The sequence below is a fragment of the Anguilla anguilla genome, chromosome 7, assembly GCF_013347855.1.
Source record: "Anguilla anguilla isolate fAngAng1 chromosome 7, fAngAng1.pri, whole genome shotgun sequence".
Classification (NCBI taxonomy): Eukaryota; Metazoa; Chordata; class Actinopteri; order Anguilliformes; family Anguillidae; genus Anguilla; species Anguilla anguilla.
The window spans coordinates 35,862,391-35,887,541 of record NC_049207.1 but is presented as its reverse complement, the minus strand read 5'-3'; the positions used below and the strand labels follow the sequence as shown (position 1 = coordinate 35,887,541).

Genomic DNA, 25,151 nt, shown 5'->3' with positions numbered 1-25,151 from the left:
CCTGAACAGGCCCTGTTTGAAGAGATAGGCGCTGATGTGACCCCCGTTCAGGAAGCGGACCTCACAGCCTGGCCAAATCTCCTGCAGGCTACGCACCCCAGTACGAGGAATATAGGCATCTTCCTTTGCCTGTACCACAATTATCAGACTGGGGTCCACAGGCACTGCCACACAGAGGAAGGGAGAATTCATTTCACTTACCAATTCTTGTTGCATTTTAGTTTTGAAAACATTAAAATGAAAGATATTTGATATTGAGTATGGATTTGTTGCATTCACTTCAAAACACACCATTTTGTTTTTGATGTTTGTTTCTGTAAATTGATAATAGACTTGAATATGTCATGCCAATAAATCAAGAATTCAATCTACTGCAGTTTATGGCAATGAAGAGTGTAGTCCTTTAGACTAGTTACATGAAATTCTAATACCTCTGGTGGACTATTGCACCAAAACGTTATGACACATACAATCTCATTACATAAATTTCTGACAACGTTAGTTGCACATGATGTAATCGGAAGGTACAACCGCGTTATAGATTGCTCCCACAAAAAGCTAACTTGTGATAACCGCATCCGTTTCCTTGCTTAAATGTGTTCCCTTGGCCCTGTTAGACTGTTGTCTATAGAATGAGCTTTTAAATAATTTAAATTCTTATTTTTTTTTACGTCTAAATAAAAAAATACTAGAAAGTCACATGCCCGGCAAGCTCACCTTATTTATAGCCAATAACTGACTGATATATTCTGAAAGTATAAAGTATTTGGTTATCCTGTTAGTAGATTATAAACACAACAATGAAAACATTTCCTAAAGAAAATGTTTATACAGAATAACAGCAGGCTTTCCAGTCTTGCCTGTTGGGCAAGTAAGAATTAGGTAAAAATTACTTTTGGAATTCTTCTTTTTTTAAACAGTATTTGCCCTCCCTTAATGTTGGTACCCTGAAAGCAGAATACAAGTAACTTTAAGTGTAACTCAACTAACTTATCCAACATGTAAAATATATTTTATTTGGCTTAAATTGTTACTTATTATCAAACATACCAAAATCCAATAAAATAAAACAAATGAACTGAAAAGCAAAGCAATGTGATGCAACTTTATTCAAAATACATAACTCACAATTAAATTAAAATCTGGTGGTCTAATTTGGATGACAGGTATCATATCCGATCCACCAAGTTATGCCTTGGTGGATGGCATACCAACAATACATATACCTCTGAATTTAGGCACTTTTAAAGGTTTCCCACAAAATAACAACAATATGATTTCAGCAACAAGTCATAAAGACACATGGGAATACCAGAAACTTAAGTTATTTTATGCTGCTTATTTTCTTGTCCTTCTGAATTTGCCTCCCATCCACAATAATTAATTCTCCTCATTGGACAATATCTACTTCAACCTAAAGCCACACACTTCAACCAATGACAACTGTTCATTTTTCAGAGTAGCCAAATAGAAAACATTGGGATGGCAGGTATGCCATCCCGCCAAGTTACGCACCGAGAGTTTGGCACTTTTCAGGGTTCCCCACAGAAATAACCACAACAGCCACAGACACTCAGCCCTAAAAACATGAAATTCTGTACATTCTCACCCCATTTCAACAGACACTCATTTCATAAACACCTTCACATGTCCTCACAATAAAGCCCCAAACTAAGGGGATTTTGCGTTTTCTCCTTCTCATTCTTATTTTTCTTGCCGCCTATCCCATTAACAACATGTCTCCCCATTGGACATTTTACCGACAGCAGCCAAATCTTCACCTACACGACCCAATCAAAAACTCGCATACACACGCAAAATACCCATACCTTTTTACTCTGAAACATTTCCAATTTAAACCGCTGGTCTGCCTGTGGCCTAGTGGGCAAGGTTACAGTCTTGGGAACATGGGGTCGTAGGTTCAAGCCCAGCTAGGAACATGTTTCTTTAACCTGCTTTTACCCTCACTAATAATTGTCTACTACTTCTAAATTATTGCTTTTGCACCATATCTACCCGCCGTTCACCGAACGTATACAGTTATGACATACCATCTGCACGTTCAGTTATTAACCGGCTGCAAAGCCATATGGATTCAACGGGAGCTCTTCTGTGCTTACTGGCCTGTGTTCTTCTTTAAAACCATGGACAGGTTTGCTAATGATATTTCACGCATTGCATAGCTATGTCATGGTGCTGCACTAACAAAGTCACAGACAGGTAAACCTCCGGTTGAAGGACTGAATCCCGCCTCGCCCTCAGGCAGATCATTTCCTCTTTTACACTAACGTTTTCTTACGCTTATATTTGCTTTACCAAAACTCACTCATGGCCTAACCATATGCATTTCATGACGGCAAATGTATTCCTTTTATTAAAAAGTTACACCAGTTCACCACTGTGCCATTTCTACTAACTATATTTCTTCACTTGGCTACCGTACAAAACCTTCTTATCAGCAAACGCCACGTTTCTACATTCATGTTACCTCGCCCTGTTCTCTATCTAGCCACATACAAACAATTACTACGCATGTACTTTCTGCAACTCCCCATTAAAACATTACATTTAAAATCATGACTCACTCATAATTATAACTACTACTACTGAACATGAGAAAAGCACATCAGTGCAATAGATTTCACATGTTACTTAACCCTCCACTTTAACGACTAATGCTTTATACAGACTGTTATATATACCGTTCGGTAAGGAAACTAAGCTCGCTCATGGTCACTTCATTTACTTCGCTCTATAGTCTGTGATCATGTCAACCTTCACCTACATGCCCATTCTGCTAAAAACATATTGTTTCAACTACACAATTTCATCATTTCTCCTAATCCTAATTTCTCTCACACTGTTGTTATTTTCTCATATGCAAAGCCTGCTGGGACATATGCGTCTGCTCCTATTCTCCACTATCAAGTTTTCCGGTTCTAGCTTAGCAAAACAGCGAAGAGGATTCCTACCTGCAGATAAGCCTATCAAAATGCCTTATAAACCTTACAAACACTAAAAGTGCATCTCCACGAAATAACAGACAACAGAGCAGGACAGAAGGGTACACAAGTTGCGACCTAGGGAGCTCTAATTCTACAGCCTTGCTGATTCTTTTGTCAATCAAGGCTCGTTGGATGGCCGTCAAATCCGTGAGTACATACACTGGCCATATTTCACCTGCGTTTCTCATGCGTTTACGCTTACGCCACCGCCCCCTTTGTCACAGCCACGGTTTTACATATATAGCAAACCGAAACTCCTAAACGGTACACTCTCATCAGACTGTACAAATTCACACAAGGATAGCCATAATCCACAACCGTTTCTTACAGTGTCACTTCGCATTTCTCACTCTCATAATAAAACGCTTTGCAAAAAGAAATGATATCTCATAAAAAAAAACACGTTTCCAACGTACAAAAATGCCAAGTTACTCACACATACAAGACATACACCGTCTATAACTCATTCATTCAGACTGCCAAAATCCAGGCCTGCCATTAAAAGTATTGATATTAAACTGACGCCAAGTTACGGTACTACAAACAATATAGGCTATCTTGCCTCACCGAAATTAAATAAGATGTATTCCAAAGCAATGTTACCCAATATTTCCTCAATTCTTTCAAGTCACTTGGCCCTGTGTGTATAAGCATGCAGTACATGGACAGGCCAAACATATGTGTGGATGGCTTTCTCACAGTCAAGATTGATTGAATAGGCGTCTATATGTCCAATCTGTATTGGTATGTAGCCTATGTATTTCCCTGCCCAGCCTTTCTGTTGCGTGAATGATTGTATGTTTCTTGGTATAAATGTCTGTTCGTAAATGTGAATGTAACATGCTGCGAGGGAAATGTCCCCATGGGGATAAAGAAGTTCTCTATGTATGTATGTATTTTACATGCAGTATTTATTGCATGTAGCAAATATACAATCACTTGTACATTTACTCAAATTCAGTTCAGAAGCAAGTATAAACATGTTTTCTGGAGAAATATGCTTCCTGTAGTTACTCACCAGCAGTTTTCTACATGAATTTCAATGTGTTCCATGAGGCAATTCGAAATATTTGACACTTTGATCTGACACAAAGTTTGCATGACATTGTAAAATGGTAAGGTTAGAAAACACAGGGCCAAGTGACTTGAAAGAATTGAGGAAATATTGGGTAGCATTGCTTTGGAATACATCTTATTTAATTTCGGTGAGGCAAGATAGCCTATATTGTTTGTAGTACCGTAACTTGGCGTCATTTTGATATCAATACTTTTAATGGCAGGCCTGGATTTTGGCAGTCTGAATGAATGAGTTATAGACAGTGTATGTCTTGTATGTGTGAGTAACTTGACATTTTTGTATGTTGAAAACGTGTTTTTTTATGAGATATAAGTTACAGTACATAGCCAATATTACTAAACTAGTCTAAAGCACAAAAATATGAATAAGTAAAAACTATCAATGACACTTTTTCCTCTTTTTTCTGCTGCTGGTCGTACTGCTCACTTGCTAGGGCTACTGGAAGCTGAAAGAAGAATGCTGGAGCTTATACAGAGATCAGCATTTTTATTTTTTTACAATTTAGCATGTAAACTCTGCCTCATTTTGTTCTGTGGCCAATTCATACTTTTGAACTGAAATGATACCGGTTTGCCATTCGGAAAATTACCTATGTCCTCCAAACTGAAAAGCTACCATGGTAAATAGCAATCATTATAAAATCAGGCAAAACAGCTTCCTGCCTTATGGTAGTTCACTTATAATGCTAGTTAACTAGCCTGACAGCCAACTTTTCTGATTCTCACACATGAAAATCATTACTAACATGCTGTATGTCCAATCAATAAACAAACACAGCATGGCATCATCTCAACTTTACTCACAAACATTAGCATCAACCATATACCTGATGCTGCATGAACCCAACAGGACAGCGCATGCATGACATAAATCTTTTAGGTAAGCTACGTTTTCAAAATCCTCTCGTGAAAGTAGTTTACAAATGCTTAACAGCTTTACTAGCATTAGCGCTTATTCAGTGATTAATTCAGCTTTCAACAAAACTAATTATTTTTGCTATTAACAGTTTGCATTTTTTGAATATTTAATAAATGTTTTGACTGAGTCAAAATCCTTCTTTGATACAGTGTTTCATTGTTGCATGCATACAGTTTAAAAAAAAAAAAAAAAATTTTTATTACTTCATCCTGGTTATTCCTACATCCAATATACTTACAAGTGGGTTTTATGGTAGCTACCTGAAAAGTTGGCGATGTGTGTGCACTCATCCATAACACCCTTCATGAAGCCCAACGACTCGCGCTGCAGGGTTCTCCGGCTCCCGTCCTCCTGGGTGATGTTCTTGGCATTCAGCATTTCCATATGGGGGGCACTGCTGCTCACCGCCGAAAGAATCCGGTCTAGCCCATTATGGTTTCCACCAATTAGCAGCTTGCGGCCATTGGATGTTCGGCCCACCTGAGAGCTCATGACTGATGCACCCATGCTCAGTTTCTCCTGTTCTGAATGGTTCAGCGTCAAGAGGTCAGAGGTGAAATCCAGATCCGAGAGGGAGTCAAAGCTTCTGGGTGAGTTCTTCACAAAATCCTGGCCCATCCTGAATGAATCGGTCTGAAAAAAATGAAAGTACTAATCGATCTACTCTAGCCAATTCCTTCAGAATAAGTAAATCATAGAAGCCTTGATGTAACTGACAGTGTACATACAAAGTTTCATAAAGCCGGGCACCCACCGCACGCGTGGCGTAAGCGGCATGTAAGCAGCACGGCGCGGCGCGTCCTGTGTCTACACGGGTTCAGTTTGTGTCGCGCAAAGGCTTGGTTAAAGCTCTATATTCCTAGTAGCTCTCACAGTCTGCAGTGGGATTACATTGTGTATTTCACGTTTGTTCACGACCGTTGATTATGGGTAAGTGAATACTTGGGGAGAGACCTTTTTCAGTTTGTTAATATTTTGTTAACTTATGTAAATACGTGAGAAAGTAAACGCTTTAAAGAATTACCATAAGCTTAAATCGCAACGCAGCCTACATAATAATGAATCTCAAACTTATCTTATTTTTATTAACAAGCCCTTTTTGAAAGCACGGCGAACGAAGATATCGGAGAAGTCAAATAGGCTGAGCAATGTTTGGTTAAAAACTACCTTCCAACACTTCGAGCTAACAAACCGCTGCTCAGTGCATTCACTTCTACATCATTCAATAGGCTACGTCTTTCCGTGGTGTATTTTCAAATTTATTTTGCCTTTTTCCCAGGTTCCAGTTTTAATTTTTTTTTTCTGCAAGGACAATACAAAAAGGAAAAGGCTTGTATTTTTTATCTGCTTATAAAATATCTGGTTTTATCTTGTTCTCCACTACTGCAAGAGGGAACTAGGTAATATAAGGATGAAATATAAATCAGAGCATGTATACCTAGCATTTTAGAGCATATTTCTGTGTATAAACAGGTTATCATGACGCGCGGCAAGCCGAAAAATAGAACAGAAGCGAAAAACTACGCTTCAGTTCGCTTGTGTCGCACAAGTTTCGCAGCCGGTTCACGCCGCGTTTGCGGCTGGTGCAGAGGACGTCGCCCGCTGCCGTTGTAATAACAGTACTTCAACTAGGCTTCACTTACGCGCGTCGTGCGCTCGCGGCCGCTACGCATGCGGTGGGTGTCCGGCTTAACTTTGCGTCCAACTGTTTTGGAATTATTAGTATTTTTGTGAAAACCCACGCCAATTTCATTGGTTCGTAATTTGCCAGTTAATGACAGTTTCACCACAAAAACTAGTCAGACACAATAAAAGGTAAGGTAGACTTATATTCAGTTTTTTGAAAGGTAAGGTAACCTTGCGATTCCTTAATCTAACTGTCAGCTATTTCTTACATCAGGAAATTCCTTCTCCATACAGTATGTGGGTGTTCAGAGGTGATATTTCTCTAGCAGCCAGACAGCACAGGTAAGACACCTGCAAGTGGATCTGGCGACATCTGTGGTGACTGGTGGTCACAAAAGTTCATTTTCACATTCCAAATACCATTTCCATTCGAAACGAAGCTATAGGAGCACATAGAGTTCTTATATTTCTTTCAAGATAATCCAGCAGTAGCGTATTTTGGAGGAAGAAGACTGCCTTGAGACAATCAACAATTCCGACTGACATGGAAATACTCAGCAACATATCAAACCAGATTTTAAAGATGCTTTTTGGATTTTAGATGCTTGCTCTTTCACATTCGGCATTCAAGTCCCTGTGCGTGTTGTCATATCTGAATACTTGGCAGAATTACCCCACCGAACACCACCAATGGAAAATAGCACAGAGAGAAACAATTTCAGAATGCAAACACATGGAATCGACATTGCTACAAATATGCCAGCGTGTAAATGTATCACATAATGCATTTTTTAATATGAAAAAATGAAGGATTGCCACTTTAAATAGCCTGTGATTCTCACAGAAAATGGATAACCATAATTGCAACTTCCTGACTGTTTGAAGACTTACCCCACAGTACTCCAGCATCCTGGTAATTTCCTCTTCATAAACAGAGTATGTGGCGTACTGCTTCTCCAGTTCCCTCCAGTTCACAGCTTTGCTTAACACTCCCTGAAACCAACCCATCAATCCTTCACATCATTATTAGGAGTTAAAATCCAGTAGCCTCAATTTTCTTCCCCCATTTCCAGTCATGCTGCAATGAACACTTTCATAATATTGAACACTCCGCACTTTTAGTTAAGATGTGTCCAAAATATTCAAATGCATGGCATATTGCTTTAATCGGGGAAATGATGTGCTGATGGTACTCTTGCATAACCAACTAAACAGAGGATTAGATTAATAGAGGAACTACTAACCAGAGCCTCAATTTACAGATAGGCTAATAAAGGAAATTAATCAGAACTTAATTTTTGACATGCTCACAAAAGCAAAGATGTGACAAGACAAATTCAGAGACAGACAAGTAAAATCTTACGGTGGTAAACACGCTGGATGCTGTGGACCAGGAGAGGCAGGGCACCAGTGGGATTGGCTTAGGCCAGTTTGTGACTGCTAAAGATGCCATCTGAACAGATGATACAAAACACTGTCTTCTCAAGCTCCAAAATAACAACAACACTCAATCAATGAGCCAATCACAATCATTCAGTCAATACAGTAACTTCATTCAGTCAACTAGGCTATTTCATCCACTAACTGGCTATTTCATCCACTAACTAAACCACCAATCAAACAAACTCTCAATCATCCAATCAACCACTCAAACAGTCAATAACTGTTTCATATGCATCATATGCAGTTTGACTAATGTTGATTGATGTCTCCTTGATGGCTCATCATGCCCATTGAGCCAAATGTATCAATCAGTTCAAATACCTTGAAGATCATCAAACCTATATTGCCTCTGCACAGAAAAAAAATTCAAGCAGTCTGTACCAAGGCGCTTGACACTGAAGGAGGCTGCAATGACTCACATGCCCTCCCATTGAGATGCCAGTCATGCCGAGGGGCCAGTAGCCCTCCCTCTCCAGCCAGTGCAGTAGGACAGCTGACTCCAGGATCAGAGCCCCGCCCATCACAAACAGGTCCGACACGTTTTTCAGACACGAGCGCCTTCAAACACAACAACAAATTCATCATACCACAGCCACACCCATGTATAACCCCATATCAAAAATAACAGAAACAGAAAATAAAAATGCAATTTAAATTAAGGCGGCTATCCTTAATTTTTCCAGTTTTGGTGGATTTCGCAATACCTGTGGAGACCAGTTTGCATACTCTAAATACCAGAGTTCCATTTGAAACAAAGCTATTCGGCCAACTTTGAGCACATTGAGTGCTTATATTTCTTAAAGATAATCCAGCGGTAGCATATATTGGAGAAAGGAGACTGCCTTGAGACAACCAACAATGTCATCTGACATAGTAATATTGAGCAACATCCATCGATCCATCAATTATCTATATCCGCTTTTCCTGGGCAGGGTCACGGGGGGTGCAGGAGCCTATCCCAGTGTGCATTGGGCGAGAGGCAGGAATGCACCCTGGACAGGCCGCCAATCTATCGCAGGGCACTCTCACCATTCACTCATACACTCATACCTATGGGCAATTTAGAGTCTCCAATTAGCCTACTTGTATATCTTTGGACTGTGGGAGGAAACCAGAGTACCCGGAGGAAACCCACACAAACATGGGGGGAACATGCAAACTCCACACAGAAAGGCCCCAAGCCGAGATTCGACCCCACGACCACGACCTTCTTGCTGTGAGGTGACAGTGCTACCCACTGCACCACCGTGCCGCCCTATTGAGCAACAAATCAAACCTAATTTTAAAGATGCTTTTTGGTTTTTAGGCACTTGCTCTTTCACATTTGTGCATAATACTGCAATACTGTGGAATTGTTGCGACACCACCAGTGGAAAATAGCATATAGAGGATGCAGTTACAGAATGCACATTGAATCGATATTGCTACAAAAATGCCACAGTGAAAAGGTATCAAACATGAAAAAATGGGAGATTGGCACTTTAAATGAACATAAAATTGATAATATTTTCATGAAGCCCAAAGAGGTTATCTGAAGAAGACATGACAGTACAAAGTTAAATAGCACTTACTTTTGGTCTTTAGGTTTTCTGTATCCATGTACAATTGAACGTTAAGGAGTGTAGGTCTTAGTAGTAAATGTTCAAACAGTTACCATGTTACCAATCTGCAGAATTAAGTAAATAACCAGCCCCTTTCAGTATATGCAAGTTAAAAAAAAAACACAAATAAAACAACAGGGACAGCTTTCATTTAATAAAGTCCATTTCATATACAGACACAATTGTTTGTGCTCAATTGCATCTCAAGTAGGTTGTATGCCTTTATTGATATCTATAGATGGGGTCTACGCAAAAGCTCAGTTGTGAAAATGAAAGTAAACAGGCCTTGCACTGTATTGTTGCTTCCTGTTACTGTATTTATTTGTGGGTTACCACACAGGACTCGCAAACACATGTTTGCATGCAGTCACTCATGGGATTTTGGGGTGGGCCCATGAGTGTTGACAAAATTCTGTCCTATTTGGGAAACAAAATGAAGTGACAAAGATGAAATTAAGATGAGCGTTTTCACTGTGAAGGACACAGGGTGTGAACGGGAATGTGAATACATGCATATTCTCTATGTGTGATGTTGACACACTGAATAATATAGCATGACTGAGACTCCGTGCATATTCTTTAGATGAAGTATTCTCAAAGGATATAGTAAGGATTTTCCAGCAACAGGGAGGCCATCCCTGTCTCCTTTATCATTGGTCGAGCCATAAGCGTCCGCCTCCTCCAGAAAAACTATATTGGAAACAACAAAACTGCTCACCAGAACAAATAGACAGCACAATACTGCTCACCCACAACACCTACAGCAGAAACAGAAAGCGCAATACAAACAACTCACACATACAACATCAAATTAGAACTACTGACTAATCACATTCTAGTAACAGCTGAAATGTCACTGAAATTGGGATGGCAGGTATGCCATCCAGCCAAGTTATACCTTGGTGAGGTGGCATGCCCCATACCTATACAGCACCGAGAGTTTGGCACTTTTCAGGGTTCCCTACAGAAATAACTGTAATGACCACACACTCTCATCACTTAAACATTAATTTCTGTACCTTCTGACCCAATTTCAGCAGATAGAATTCACAAGCAACTTCACACATCCACACAATAAAGCCCCAAACTAAGGGTATTTTTGTATGCTGAAAACGTGTTTTTCATCACATTACAATATACTCAGCACCGTAAATGTTTGTAATGAAATAAACAGATTCTGAATTATTGTCATCATTTAAAAATGTTTTTACCAAACGTGTTATATTATCTTTTCTCCCAAGATTGTCCAGTCAAATTCTTAGCCTTGGTCAAACGTATTCTTAGGACAATCCAACTGCTGCAATGTCCAATACAGAAAGGTATCAACAAGTGCAAACTTTCCATCAAAATGTGATCGGCTAACAGCTAACAGTTCTTTTCATTCAGCTATCCACCAGCTAAGCAGCAGAGTCATTGCATTGCAACTGCCTGATTAAATGAGCTGGATCACCCAGTGGAGCACTATAACTGCCAGGATTTGATTTTAGACTGTAGAACACAACACACTGTTACAAGAGGACAAGTCACCTAGCAGCCTTGTTCATGCCATCAATTTAATCCATTGACAACTCAGAATTCATGGACGCACTCAAATTAGCGTTGAATGAGCTCTGCACCTCATTTGAAAGAGATGTCACTGGGCAGAGGTATTTCATTCATGCTTTGTCCAACTAGAGAACGCCACCATTTGTATGCTGGAGGCCCAATGGCACCAGCGCACTAAACAGACAGAGTGGAAAAAGTCTTGCTGCCAAGAGTCACAGGAAGAAAGTTTCTCTTCAAGGCTGAAAGGGAAAGAGGCTGCAAGTGTCAAGATGAAGCACAGAAAGCCACACAGCAAGGAGGGACAGAGAGAGAAGGACAGGTAAGAGAGGTGCGTGCTTGTATGCGTGAGAGAGGGAAAGACAGAAACAGAGACAGAGATGTTCTAGTGAGAGAGTTGTTGTTAGACAGAGGACTCTGCAGGTTATGGGGTGGGGAGGTGCTTGATGTCAGCGTTTTAAGAACTCACATGATCCCCAGTGCCAGCTAGATGAATGCACACTGGCTTGTACTTCTTCCATCTCTTAGGCACTAAAAACTGGAACCTTGATGCCAAACACAAAGAAAAGAAAATTTGTATTAGCAACTGCTATAACATTTATACAATCCACTGCTAATTGAACAAAAGACAGAAAACAAGACAGAAGACAAAAGCTTGATAAATCTGACACAGATTTGCAAACTAATAAGGAAAATTGATTCATGTGGCCTCTGCAGTAGTGACAGGAATATTACCTATTCTTTTGATAACAGAATATTCAGCATTCAAAATTCAGCATCAAATATTCAGGCTCATCTGTTTTGTGGTTGTTTCAAACAATTATGGTGGCAGTTTCTTTGTTTCTTTCCCCTAAAATAAAAGGCAAAATGTAATTCCAGGCTCTAATCCATTTCCGAATGATCCAAAACCTCAAATATGAGCTTGGCTAATGAGCCAGCTAATTCAGAGGACACTTAAAGGAACCAATCAGTTGACTGGGCCTTGAAGGCAAATGTCAGCTGAGCCAGGCTCAGCACGTTCCATGCAAAAAAAGCTGTTCCTTACCTTGCTTTCACTGACTCTGAAGGCAAGATGCCAGGAACAATATGTTCCAGGGGTGAGATAAAATGGCCATTTAGGATTTTACAGTCGGTTTGCTCCTCTACCTATCAAGGAAATAAAATACATTAATAGAACAGGCAACTTTTCAAACTTCTCCCTCCACAGTATCCACACATTACACTGTGGACAGATGAGTATCTTACGTAGTGACCGGTCTATTTTAAATTCATCTTTCTATATCAGAACATCTTACAAGTATACAGGATTCAAAAAGATAGAAGGAAACCTAATATGTAAGATCTGTGTCCATCATGGCTACATTTTAGATCAGTGGTGTCCAATCTTATCAAAAAAGACCAGATATAGGGGCAGGTTTTTGATGATTGAACTAATGAACTAATCATAGCCTTCAAGTAAGACCTTGATAAGTACAATCAGGTGTCTAAGTGCTGGGCAAAAACAAAAATCGACTTGACTGGGGTAGACACAAGCCTGGATCATAGGTCTTCATGTTATAACTTTTCTGCACAAGTAACACAAGACATGCATCATCAGGACAAACAGTAGGCTCCTAAATGACATCATCAAATCTACAAAGCAGAGTAAAAATTCTAGGAAGACTAAGGGGAGAACATGTGCAAAACATTTCAATCACAGGTTGTGAGATAGAATATTGTACCTTTTCTATGAAAACTGGATAGTCCCGGGGAACCAAGTCCTTACACTTCTCTCTGTTCCCAATAATCTTCCGGAACTCAAATATTCTGAGTTGACAAAATTAAAAGCAATGAGAGATTACCAATACACAAACGTGACATCATCAGTAATTTACACAGACAGCACAACATGCTTTTGCTCGCTCAGCTAAAGCATGCCAGAATATTTTAGCAGCCACTTACATCAGAGGTTAGGTGGATAAAATGGATGTTAAGCAAAGTTGGAAAGCAGCCCTACTGAATAATGAAATGGCTCCAGCACCTCAGCTCATACATTTTGAAGTAATACAGGAGACGACCAATTTCCAAGAACATCAAGAAAAAACTCACAACCATCAGCTGTGCAATGGCTGATAAACCTGAAACAGCCATTCCTGAAAGATTGGGACAACCATAATGCCCTCTACCAGACTAACAGAAATGCAATGCAGTCCACAAGTATTTGGACAATGGCACAATTTTTGTCATTTTGACTCTGTACTCCAGTACAGTGGATTTGAAATGAAACAATGAAAATCAGGTTAAAGTGCAGACTACCTTCAAATTAAAGCTGACATTCTCATTCATATTAGGTGACTCGTGTAGAAATTGCATTTTTTATACATAGGTCCCCCACTAGGGGACCAAAAGTAATAGAACAAATTAACATAATCTTAAAGTTGCCATATTTAGTACTTGGTTGCAAATTGTTTGCATTTGATGACTGCCTGAAAACTGCGACCCATAGACATCCCTGGTGATGCTCTACCAAGCCTGTACTGCAGCCATCTTCAGTTCCTGTTTATTTTGGGGCTTACTGCCTTCAGTCTTCAGCAGGTGAAATACGTGTTCAATTGGACTTAAGCCGGTGACTGATTTAGCCATTCAAGAACATTTCAAATTTAATCGTCCTGAAAAACTCCTTGATTGCTTGGGCCCATTTTCTTCCTGCAAGACAAAGCGCTGTCCAATTAGTTTTAAGGCATTCGGTTGGATATGAGCAGATAAGATTTCAGTACATTCGTGGACACCTTTATGGACACTCTTGCCAGAGGCTGCCAAAGTTTGTAGAGAACTCCTAAAGTGTGGCTGCAAAACTGAGCCCCTCTGTTCGCGAAAGTGTTGATGCCGTGATGCTGGGTTATCTTGCACAGCATTATGCCAATATGCTGGAATATGTGAATTGGCACACATGTGAGTCACTACTAGATTATGTCCCTCAAATGAGATCTTATACTGCATGTTAGAAGCTTTTTATTTGTTATTACCTGACGACAAATGTTAGCAACCTTGAGATTGAAATGAGTCCACTTTGGCTCATTTTAGCTCACTTTTCTAAGAGTTTTTGGGGACACCCCTTTTAGGATATATTCGGATCACTCAATGTACGTACCAAATTATATGCTTTTATGAGGTCCTTTCTGTGCCTCATGTCAATTGCTAACTGTTTAGGCGACCATTTTGAACTTCTTCAATAGCTTTGAACATTTTTTTTGGGCACCCCTTCTAGGATGTCTTGGGGTCGCCCAAGAAACGTGTGTGCCAAATTTTATGCTTTCATGAGGTCCTTTAGGTACCTTTTGAGTCAGCTGCCAACTATATAGGTGACCATTTTGATTTTCTTCAATAACTCCCTTCCTGCCAACTGTTTAGGTGGCCATTTTGAATTTCTTCAATAATTCACTTCCTGTTTAAGATATTTTTGGGAACCCTTTCTAGGAACCCTTTCTAGGATGTCTTGGGGTCACCCAAGGGACATGTGTGCCAAATTTCATGCTTTTATGAGGTTCTTTAGGTGTCTTTTGAGGCAACTGCCAACTGTTCAGGCGGAAATTCTGAATTTCTTCAATAACTCACTTCCTGTTTAAGATTTGTTTGGGCACCCCTTCTAGGATGTCTTATGATCACCCAAGGGACATATGTACCAAATTTCATGCTTCTATCCGCTGTGTAACAAGTTGGCCATTTTTGGAGCTTAATTCCCCTGACTATTTTGGTTCTCCTCAAATGAGGGAACTGTCATTTCAACAAGGCTCACTTGACATAGATACCCTCAAATTAAAGCTGATATTCTTCCCTTTAACATCATATTCATTGTTTTATTTCAAATCCAATATGCTGCAATACAAAGTCAAAACAATCAAAATCGTGTCACTGTCCAAATATGTATGGATTGCACTGTGTGAAAGCATTTCTAGTGATAGAGCATGGGCATCAGCTCAACAAACCATATTAATGATCTATCTTTTACCACATTAATTTTTGAAGCCATGTGCACACACAATAAAATAATCCTCCCTTGACATTTACATGAATATACCATTCCAACTAGTGCAATAGCATATCTTTGGGGCATGACTGCTCTGTCCCAGATTGCTTGTACCGTTTGAGGTCTTCCGGCTTTCCCCATCCCTGGATGAAGAGTTTGGTGAGGAGAAGCCGTCTGTAGAAAACATCCAGCCGACTCACACCCATCAGAGAGCACTCCACCTGCAGAGATAAACAATCAGCTCAACAGAACAGCTTAGCACCTTTCACCTAAATGTCAGGCCTGCGCGACCCTCGCCCCAGCAGGCACATATATGCACTTTACACCCAAGGTCATAGCTACAGTTAAGGAATAAACCAGGGGCTCCTTTATAAGGAACAATCACAAAATGATGAGAGTTTGATTAAACTCAATTATATCTTACCTGAGGTCTCCGAGTCTCACTCTGTATCAGTACGCACCAGAAATGGGAGGTTCCACCAAGATATTTAAACAGATAAGGATGAGTGAGAGGAGACTTGAGATAAGGCTTTTTTGTCCAAATTATTTGTTTTAAACTGTAACCAAGGTTTACAGAGAGAGCTCTGCGTTAGCGCGCTGGGCTCTATTAGAGGGCTTGGTGATCTATTGTTTTCAGAGATCTTGGTGGTCTGCTGTTTTATAGAGGGCTTGGCGTTGGCTCTCTGTGGTCTGCAGAATCATTTTGATTTGATTCTATAAATATAAAACTCAAGTGGTCTTCCTGAGTGGGCACTTGAATAGAACATTTGCATAAGGGAAATGCAATATTTATTGCTGGCAAATCAGCGTATTTGTCTGGTTAGCTTTTAAAACAAATAAACATCTCTTAATTTGAATTGATGTTGTAATTTTCAAGTTTAAGTTATAGAGTGAATTTAAAATTCAATTCATATTGGTTGCATTTCTGAACCACTTGCCTTTCTTGCTACCAACACAATGAGTTGTTTGGAGAACAAAAGGAAATTTTGTAGCACTAGTGTTACGAGATTGCTGCTTGAGGCTAAAGAGAGAAAAATTGAAAAGCAAATGCTAAAGGATGGGGTTTGAGCTGATGTGGGGTGTGACATGACAATGTAAATGGATGAATGAAGAAACAAATGATCAAGAGAAAATGAAAGTATGATGCTATGTTGTGCATGCAATGGGTTGTTGGTGGGTTTAGCATTATACATTATAGCATTATAGGTGGAAGCTTCAAGCTGCAGATTTCCTGTTAAGCCTAGATAATGATATTGGAAGTAGTATTCTTAGGAAAAAGAAAATGAATCCATAGCTGTGCTCTACTGCACAAGTGGAAGTTATTTTAAAGCTGTTAAACCCAGGGACTGTCACTGAATTTGATCTGTTATGGGACTGTTCATTAATTGAGTGTACATTTCAGATTATTCTGATTTGGCCTAGCTTTTCAGTGAAGCAACCTACTGCAGGCACACTGACGTGGACACTGGAAATGAATTAATAATTCATTGCAGCAGTGAAAACTGCCCTGGCTTTCTCCACAGCTCTGAAACACTCCGACTCAACCAGTCATTTCCATCTTTGGACTCAAGTGGGTACAAACACATACAATGCTGTGCTGGCACTAGCACAAACTGATGGCCAGATGAGAATAGTGGGATACTATTCTTCATTGATGCCAGAAAACATGAAGTCAAATTGTTTGATGAAATACCATTGCGACATCTGATAACCTAGTGAACCCCGCCACAGGACTGGTGGATCAAGGTAATATGCCATGACTTCTATGAAAGCATCATACTGTAGAAAGGACACTGTCAGCAGAACCACTGGATGGCGCTGTGACACTGTTCATCAACGGAAGCAGCAATGAGAATGACTGCCCTAAGACTGTATGGACAGTCATAAGTGATGGAGAAGAAAGATGGATTCACAATGATGAACAAAGAGTTCATGGAAGGTGGGTCTGTGCGGGTGGCTGAACTTTGTGCTAGGCGGGACGCTATACAAATAGTTAACAAATTGCACAAGAATCTGACCCCAACAGTTTACAACCAAGAAACAAGAATAAGAGTGTTAAGTTAACATTTTTGAGCCATGGGTTCCATCTGCAGATTTCCAATGCTTTTTTCCCCATAGGGATTTTCAATTTCTGAGGTTCTGTAGTTTGCCATGCATGCCGCCAGCTGCACTCCAGACAACTCAGAAAGCTGGAATATCCAACCTCAAACAAGGAAAAGTGCAATGGAACGCCACTTGATGTCCGAGTCCCAAATAGCAAACTCAGGTGTAATTCAACAACCATGCCTTCAGCGAGAGTGTCATATGACATCACGCAAACATGACGGCATGCATGTCAACCTACATCATGAATGGTAAACAATCATCTTAAGACAACTGGAAAAGATTAAAGTACACCCTTGAGAAAAGTGTCCTACATGGCATGATAATAAAACATGCTTTGCTCACAGAAACAGGTGTAACCACACGATTCATCACTAACAAGCATCAGCTTCTCCGGTTCAGACATTTTATTGCTTAAATGGCAGCTTTCCGAGCTCCGGTCACTGGAACTCTTTGCGGTCAGAAAAATCAGGTCGGAACTTCCCATATTCAATTTTGTTTGGAACGCAGTATAACCACAATAACAGTTTTTGATGCAGAGTGCATTGAGGCATTTTAAGGAACACTGATGTGGTTCTCAAGAAGGCTGATTTGTCCCCTGGCATAAAGCTGTTATTGAGTGATATTTTTGCAGATCTGTGTATGTGTGTGCAAAGATTCATTATCACATTGATGCACGATTGCCCCAAAACTGTAAACTACACATGGGTGTGCCTTAGAAGGTACAAAGGGGGGGCTGGTGAAACAGAAAATTATAGAACTAATCAGAAATACTGTCAATTGAGTAGTTAACCATTCACTAAATATAATTATTAGACAAATAAGTGGTTAGCTGTTTAATGATTAAGCTTTGATTGCGCTGAGATACGTTATACAGTTTAGGTATAGATATATATATTATAGACTTACTATAGTAGGCCGGTGATTGGATTGGATTAAGAAGTTTCAGAATTGTCTCCATAGTCTGTGACCCTGAGCCATCTCTGCCCTCCCTCTTTATCTATGTGATATGACCAAGTTGTTTACTGTATAAAAGGGTGTTGTGATGTCTGGGCAAGCACACTTCCACACTTCCATGACCAGGTCTCACGAAATACAACCTTTTTATGATTTATGATATTTTAGGTTTTCCTGTTTAATGAGAGTTTGATAGTTTGATTAAACTCAAGTTTATCTTACCAAGAGATATCTTGAGTCCCACTCTGGATCAGTTGCACAACCTGTCTGTATAAATTCTAAATGCAAAATAACGAAAAACTACAAATCGCTTGTTGACATGCCGGACGGATACGAGGACCATAAAACTATGATAAATGCCAAAAAATAACAGCGTTGCCACGAACAAAGCCCCGGGGCAAACAATTGATAAATGAGAAAAATTGCTAGTTAATATACACAATTTACCTTGCCGCAACTAATAATGAATAAATCGAAACTCTTAATTGCCCTACAGTTTATTTAAAATGAGACTTCTCATTCTAGATCTCCTAAACATTACACTTGATACATGATATTTAAAGTAAGCCTAAAGGAATCACACCAAATGTATTCATAAACTCCAGAATTATGGGACTGAAGCCACTGTCACATAATTAAGGGAAGTAAATATGTACCGTTGCGTTCAAGGAGCTTGCATATACTGCAGGCCTACTCCCTCTTGACAACCCATTACTAAATTCACATTGCCGCAAAATAGGCTTACACCCAATTCAACCCAATCCATAGAGGTCAATAGTCGTATGGTCTTCATAGGAGTTTTGTCAGGTCTAAGGTTGTGGAAGTTTGTTCAAAAAATCACTCAATGCCATTACGCGTGTGTAGGTGAAACGTCCTAAAAAGCGACAACTTTTTGATACCGCGTTCCCGTAATATCACGTGATATACCGTCGCCATTATCCACGAACGTTATACTTTACTACAATCATCAGCTCAGGAGTCAGTTAACTTACTGTCATTTTGCTAACTTACGTTTTTGATGTTTTCTTAAATGAAAAACCCAGATGAAGTGGTGATATCAAACAACAGAGAACCACATCTTCAACGAAACTAAATCCCGTTATAAAGAGAAGAGATACGTGCACAATTTAACGGAAAGTCAATCAATGACATGTCGCTAAACTAGCAAGGTAGCTACCAGTAGCTAGACACTTACTTAGGGCAGCAAGGTTGCTAGGCTCCGCATTCGACAGTTATTTGCATACATTTGTTTAAATTCCCGTACTTCACAGTTAACTTGCCATCTGAATGCTTAATTTTGACAACGGCGTTACACCCTACACTATTCGCTACACCCTCGGTGGAAAACGAAAGCTACTATCATGTTATTCATCCTAGCCAGTTTGACCCCGGTTGAATAAAACAACGGGCCAATTGTCGACGGGGCCATAGTTCAAGATCGTACGTCACGAGCTAGTTGGTTTTATTTGCGTTGAGTGTATTTCCTTTTCGCTGACAAACCGCACTTTTATGATTTGTCTAAATGCGTCACATGAGCCAATAAAAAGCCAGTGTGTCACAAGTCTCAGGTGTCAATGTACACGAATAGAAACTTCAGCGAGCGTTGATTCTCTCGATTGTGTGTACTGTTGTTTCTAGTATGGGATTTAGACTTTGAACATAAAACATTAAATGAGGAAGAAATTGTCAGATTTCGGAACTGGCATAGATGGGACCATCATCCATTTTAGTGTTTCCTCGTTCGCAGGAACCAATTAACTATAGTCAGATAGCTTGATAGCGTCAGCTATATGTTGAAACATGTCTTTTCAGCTGAAATCTTGACGTTTGTGGCATGTCAACAAGCGAGTTTGCCCTGATTGCAAAGAAGAACCATTAATTAAAATCCGAAAATAGTTAGCATTGTAACTTAGCATTGGTTAGATAGCAATGTCGCAACTGCTGGACTCAGAGGAAAGCACCCCTTTGTTGAAAGGCGATCTTGGCAGGTGGGTGTAACAAGTGAATGTCTTTTTTGAAAAAAAGATCTCCACATGATAGGTTGAATTTGTTTAATGGATGGCTAACTTGGCCAGATAATATGTTGGCGGTTACTGACCTCTCATAATGCCAATGGGTAGGTTAACTTGCTTACTGCCAATGATGTTAGCTGCTGAAACATTACTTAGCTGATACCCGCTTAGGCATAATTTATGAACAAAGATATGTAACTCTTTTAGCAACGCTTAATTTGGCTCGCTATCGCCTTGTAAACAAATGTCGCCTCGCGGTGTCTGCGAATAAACCGAGAGTTTCAAAATTTGATTAATTTAGTTTTAATGTATTTTCTTATTTGCTAAACACGACAGAGTAGCCTAGCTAGTCGCCGGGATGTTTTTTTTTTTCTAACCCTACTTCTTAGAGGGATTTTCAGTTCAGATGAAAGATGAAAACGCTGAAAATTTGAAAGCAACACAGAAGTGGCGTGACACTGGGCTTTGTTTTCAGAGGTTCCAGAAATGTTCACAATGCTAATGCCTATTTAGACCCTGCGACTGCAATTGCTGTTGCACATCTGCAGCTCCCTCAGTAAACACAACAAATGTTTTTCTATTCCTCCACATTTTCAGTTAAATTGCATGTGAACTTCTTAAAATTTAAAATCGCTACTTACTCAAGGCTGAAGTAGCATTCTTGCTTCTTTATTTACAAATAATGTCGTCTTCTGTAATATTACATGACATTAGCTAATTGGCTAGCTGATTTGAATTTGTTTCTACCGATGTTTGATACTAGACCAGTGGGTGCCCTGCTGTACTTGGAAAAACTGCACCGTTTACACACACAACTTGAGGAGGAAGTTAAACTCAAAGACTCAAAGACATACATGTTAGGTGCGCTCCTGCAGTTGCCCTGCACTGGCCTCAGAACTGGTCCCCGGGCACTGCACTGTGGCTGCCCACTGCTCCTAAATAACTAGGATGGGTCAAATGCAGAGGACAGATTACCCCCACGGGGTTCAATGAAAGTATATCTTATCTTATCTAAACCAACAAAATCTTGCAGAATGCGAGGAAAATCGAGTGACGTTCTGTGTCAGTTGACAGCAAACATATCAGATGTGATTTTATTGATTCAGAATTTTATAAATTTATACTCTTGAATCATGTTAGAAACATTGAGAAACAAGCATCAATTTAGTAATTATTTTAGCTAAATGCCATATCCATAAGTCATTTTTCTGACAAAAACAATTTTCTCCTCCCTCTAATAATTTGTGCAGTACATATAAGATATTGAATCTTGCACTGAGGAGAAGGCTAGAAGGACTAAAATTGAATTTTATTTTATTTATTTTGTGTATTTATTTTCATCTGGTATTTTTGTATGTGTTTAATTTTGTTACCACCTGGTTTGGTATACTGCAGAAATTAATTAATTTATTTTTTTAAAGTTGTGAATTATTGTACAGATATTCACACAGAATTCTACATTGACATGAAATTATCCATGAGCAGGGATAATTGCCTGAATTGCCTCAAATTTTCTGAATTGACTGACCTTCATTTCTTATTAAAGTAATGACAGACTGTCGTTTCTCTTTGCTAAGTTGAGCTGTTTTTTTTTTTTGCCATATTATGGACTACTACAACCAGAAATGATGGCCTTCTACCACATAGGGCTATTTAAGACCCACCCTACCTTGTCATAACACAACTGGGAGGCATGAGGCATTAATGAGAAGATATTCCACAAATTCACTTTTAAAGGTACACATTTACTATGTGTGCCTTTAAAATGATGATTTCATTATTGTGCTTCGACATTCTCCATCTCCATTTTCTAAATGAAAACTGCTTGTTGGGGGTGCATTTAAAAAAAACATTTTTTAAATTAAAATTTTAGTTTTGTAAAGACATTCAGGGTTTCCTCCAGAAAAGTTGTTAGCCCCGGGGGCAAGTATCTTTTGACGGGGGCCGGCAGCCCGTTTTTACGACAGCGGCGCATTGCAAAACAATGACGTAACGCTTTGGGGGAGGCACGCACGCAGGCGGCCTCTCTCAGGTGTTTGTATTGGACGGCAGCTGTCACAACAAATTTGATCTGGGCTGCCAGCCTGATACATTCTGTTGCGATAAAGATTCTAAAACGACTCAGCAATTTCTCTGGATTAACGGGTTATTTTCTAGCCTGAAATGCGATCGTATTACGAAATGGCTACACATGTCATGTAACGTGCAAGTAGCCTAGTTGGCTATCTCCCTGGATACGAAGTAAATGTTTTTACCAATAAATAATAATAATAAATGCGATTTTATCCATGGAAATAGTTATACAAAAAGGCAAAATAAATGTAGTGTTTGCGATTGCCGTCGTAGATGTCAGAAAGAAATGTCACTGACAAAAAAAAAAAATTGCTCTCTTTGTAGTGGTTTGTGCTGGAAACGAGCTGTAAGAGCGGGATATGCACAGTACTGCCTACTTATTGGCTACTAAGTCTTACAACAATGGAATGCTGGGCACATTTCAACAACAACAAAATATATATGTATCTGTGTTACTGACTGTTTGGCTAGCTAGCTAAGTTAGCTAAATGACCGCGTTGTCGTGCACATCAATGTCACCAAGCTAACGTGTGTCCACACTTTTGACTGGTACTGTATACAGTAGCATGTTAAATATATACAAATAAGAATAATGAATGGCTCTTTCACAAATTTGATGTTCAAATGTATTGCTGGCACAAAAAACAAAATACAAAGTGGCTCCTCAGAACAGTTTGAAAGCTGATCCTTTAGGAGCAAGTGGTGTTGAAGCACAGGATATGGTACTGTAGCTCCCGTAGCATGGAGAATTTAGCTTTGTCATGAGACGTATTTATAAATGCACACCTGTACAACTCCAGTCTGTATTGTCTTTAGTGATGGAGCTCCTGAGACAGCACTCCAGTGTAGGAGCCGATGGAGGTCCATTCGAGTCATGTACTTCACCATGTTCCTCAGCAGTGTGGGTAAGTGTTCTAAAGTGTTCTAAATGGTATTTAATGTGCAACTGTCATTACTAAAGTGAACAAACCATATTACATTGTGGCGGAGAAATATTAATCTAATTTGCTTGGTCAGCAACTTTGAATACAACCCTGTCCTTTTAGTATGTATATACATTTTATAATAATGTATATCATTAATTTCCTGGTACAAAAAATTGTACCAAATGTGCTTTAACCTGAATTGACCCCCCGCTGGCCCTAAGCATCGGGGATTTTTTTTTTTTTTTTGTTAATGTATTTTTAAGATGTTTTTTAAACTACAGTTTAACAACATTCACTTTATGTAGTCATATTTTCAAATCTCCAGTCAGCTTTTAGCACTGACTTAATGTAGGGCCCTATGGAATCTGTGTTATAGCTTTTTTTAAATTCTCAATTCTGCGATTACGTCCGTGATTCTGTTAGAAACTATAGGGCCCTACCTTAATGCTGCCATCAGTCTGTCACTGGCCCGCGCCAGGCCCCCATCAAAAAAGACACTTGGCCGCCGCCGTCAAAAGATACTTGCCACCGGGCCTAACAACCTTTCTGGGGGAAACCCTGGTCTAAAGATGAAACTATTCAGTGTGACAAATATGCCATAATAGAGGAAATCAGGGGGACTAATACTTTCTCACGGCACCGTATGTGTGTGCATAGCTGAAGTAATGAGCTGTCCTGTCAGTACAGTTTTTGAGGAGAGGCATGATCGCTCTCAGGAAGTGTTAAGTCAAAGTTCATTGTGTCTAAGGATTATTGTTGCCTTAAAATGTCATTGATTTTCCAATTTTTAATGTCTCTGTAATCAAGCCGTCCGCATGCGATATGTGTGAAAGGGTGTGCAGTATGTGTAGGCATCAGTGGTCACATTAACACAATATTCTTTTTTTTTTCATGCAGAAAAAAGTGTAAAATTTATGAAATATTTGAATTCAATTTCAAGTTGACGTGTTCATTGATTCACAAAAGCTGTCATTCTGAGTTTATGACTGGGAAACTGATTGACGTGGCATGTGTTAACGTATCTTATATACAAATCATATACAAAATATGGTACCTATGGCCTACCACAATAACAACAGGTTGAAATGTTCATTTCAAGCTACACATTATATACTTTTGATTGTGAACATGCACAAAAAATAAGCACTCCCGATCATATGAACGTTGGATGCTTGGTGTCAGGCTGTTCATGATTTTGTCACCTGTTTCATTCAATACTTGTGGGAGTTGGCTACCTACCTCCTTAAAATACTTTGCAAGCTGATCAGCTTACAGCTTAACTACCCTACTATCCATATTGTACCTTGGGTCTCCCAGCTCTGGATCTGTCTGTTTGCCATGTATATTTCTACAGTTCAACTGTGTGATTCCGTATCAAAAAACTGGTCTAAAAAATATGTTTGACATCCTATCATTGAAGGTTTTGTCTACAATGATGCATAAGTGTAATGCTGTGTGTGAACTTCGATGGATTAGTTCACATTAATGTCTCGCTACTTCTGCACTGTGCTACTACTGTTCTGAGGCATTGCCGTTTTGCCCTCAGGTTTCACCATTGTGATCACATCAATATGGCCCTTTCTGCAAAAGGTAAGCCCAGTGTTCTGCCATCCATTCCTGTCCCCTCTCACTACGTATGATCCTCTCCCTCAGTGTGAATTCTCTGCACTTAATATTGAAGGGAAAACCTTGTTTGTAAATGAAATCTAACAGTTCTGTGTTTGTAATGAGGCGAACAATTATCATTTGTTTCCCTCTTTTGTGGAACACAGTCCTCTTTGTAAGAGCAATCTGGCATGCATCTCTATCTCTGTGCGTCTCTGCATGCACAGCTGAACAGTTTTTCTGATTTTCTGCTTCT

The 25,151-nt window shown here is 39.5% G+C and overlaps 2 protein-coding genes across 7 annotated transcripts in view; one reads left to right on the top strand and one right to left on the bottom strand.

Annotated features, from left to right (window-relative positions):
- The window catches only part of abhd18 (abhydrolase domain containing 18), a 24,025-nt gene extending 3,074 nt beyond the window's left edge, over nt 1–20,951 (bottom strand). Inside the window, exons 1-13 of one of the 6 annotated variants that reach the window (XM_035427571.1) lie at nt 19,475–19,673; nt 19,291–19,368; nt 15,334–15,440; nt 12,935–13,019; nt 12,259–12,359; nt 11,683–11,758; nt 10,277–10,361; nt 9,642–9,669; nt 8,490–8,628; nt 7,991–8,080; nt 7,519–7,620; nt 5,262–5,634; nt 2–164 (exon numbers count right to left, since the gene is read on the bottom strand). In XM_035427571.1, the coding sequence (XP_035283462.1) occupies nt 2–164; nt 5,262–5,634; nt 7,519–7,620; nt 7,991–8,080; nt 8,490–8,628; nt 9,642–9,669; nt 10,277–10,361; nt 11,683–11,758; nt 12,259–12,359; nt 12,935–13,019; nt 15,334–15,425 (1,334 nt within the window). In that variant the 5' untranslated portion in view covers nt 15,426–15,440; nt 19,291–19,368; nt 19,475–19,673. The other 5 variants (XM_035427575.1, XM_035427570.1, XM_035427573.1 and 2 more) reach the window with 5 other exon arrangements.
- The window catches only part of mfsd8 (major facilitator superfamily domain containing 8), an 18,495-nt gene continuing 13,137 nt past the window's right edge, over nt 19,794–25,151 (top strand). The window contains exons 1-3 of the mRNA XM_035427569.1: nt 19,794–20,267; nt 23,181–23,269; nt 24,837–24,880. Coding sequence (XP_035283460.1) covers nt 20,209–20,267; nt 23,181–23,269; nt 24,837–24,880 — 192 coding nt within the window. The 5' untranslated portion in view covers nt 19,794–20,208. The remainder of the gene's footprint in view (nt 20,268–23,180; nt 23,270–24,836; nt 24,881–25,151) is intronic.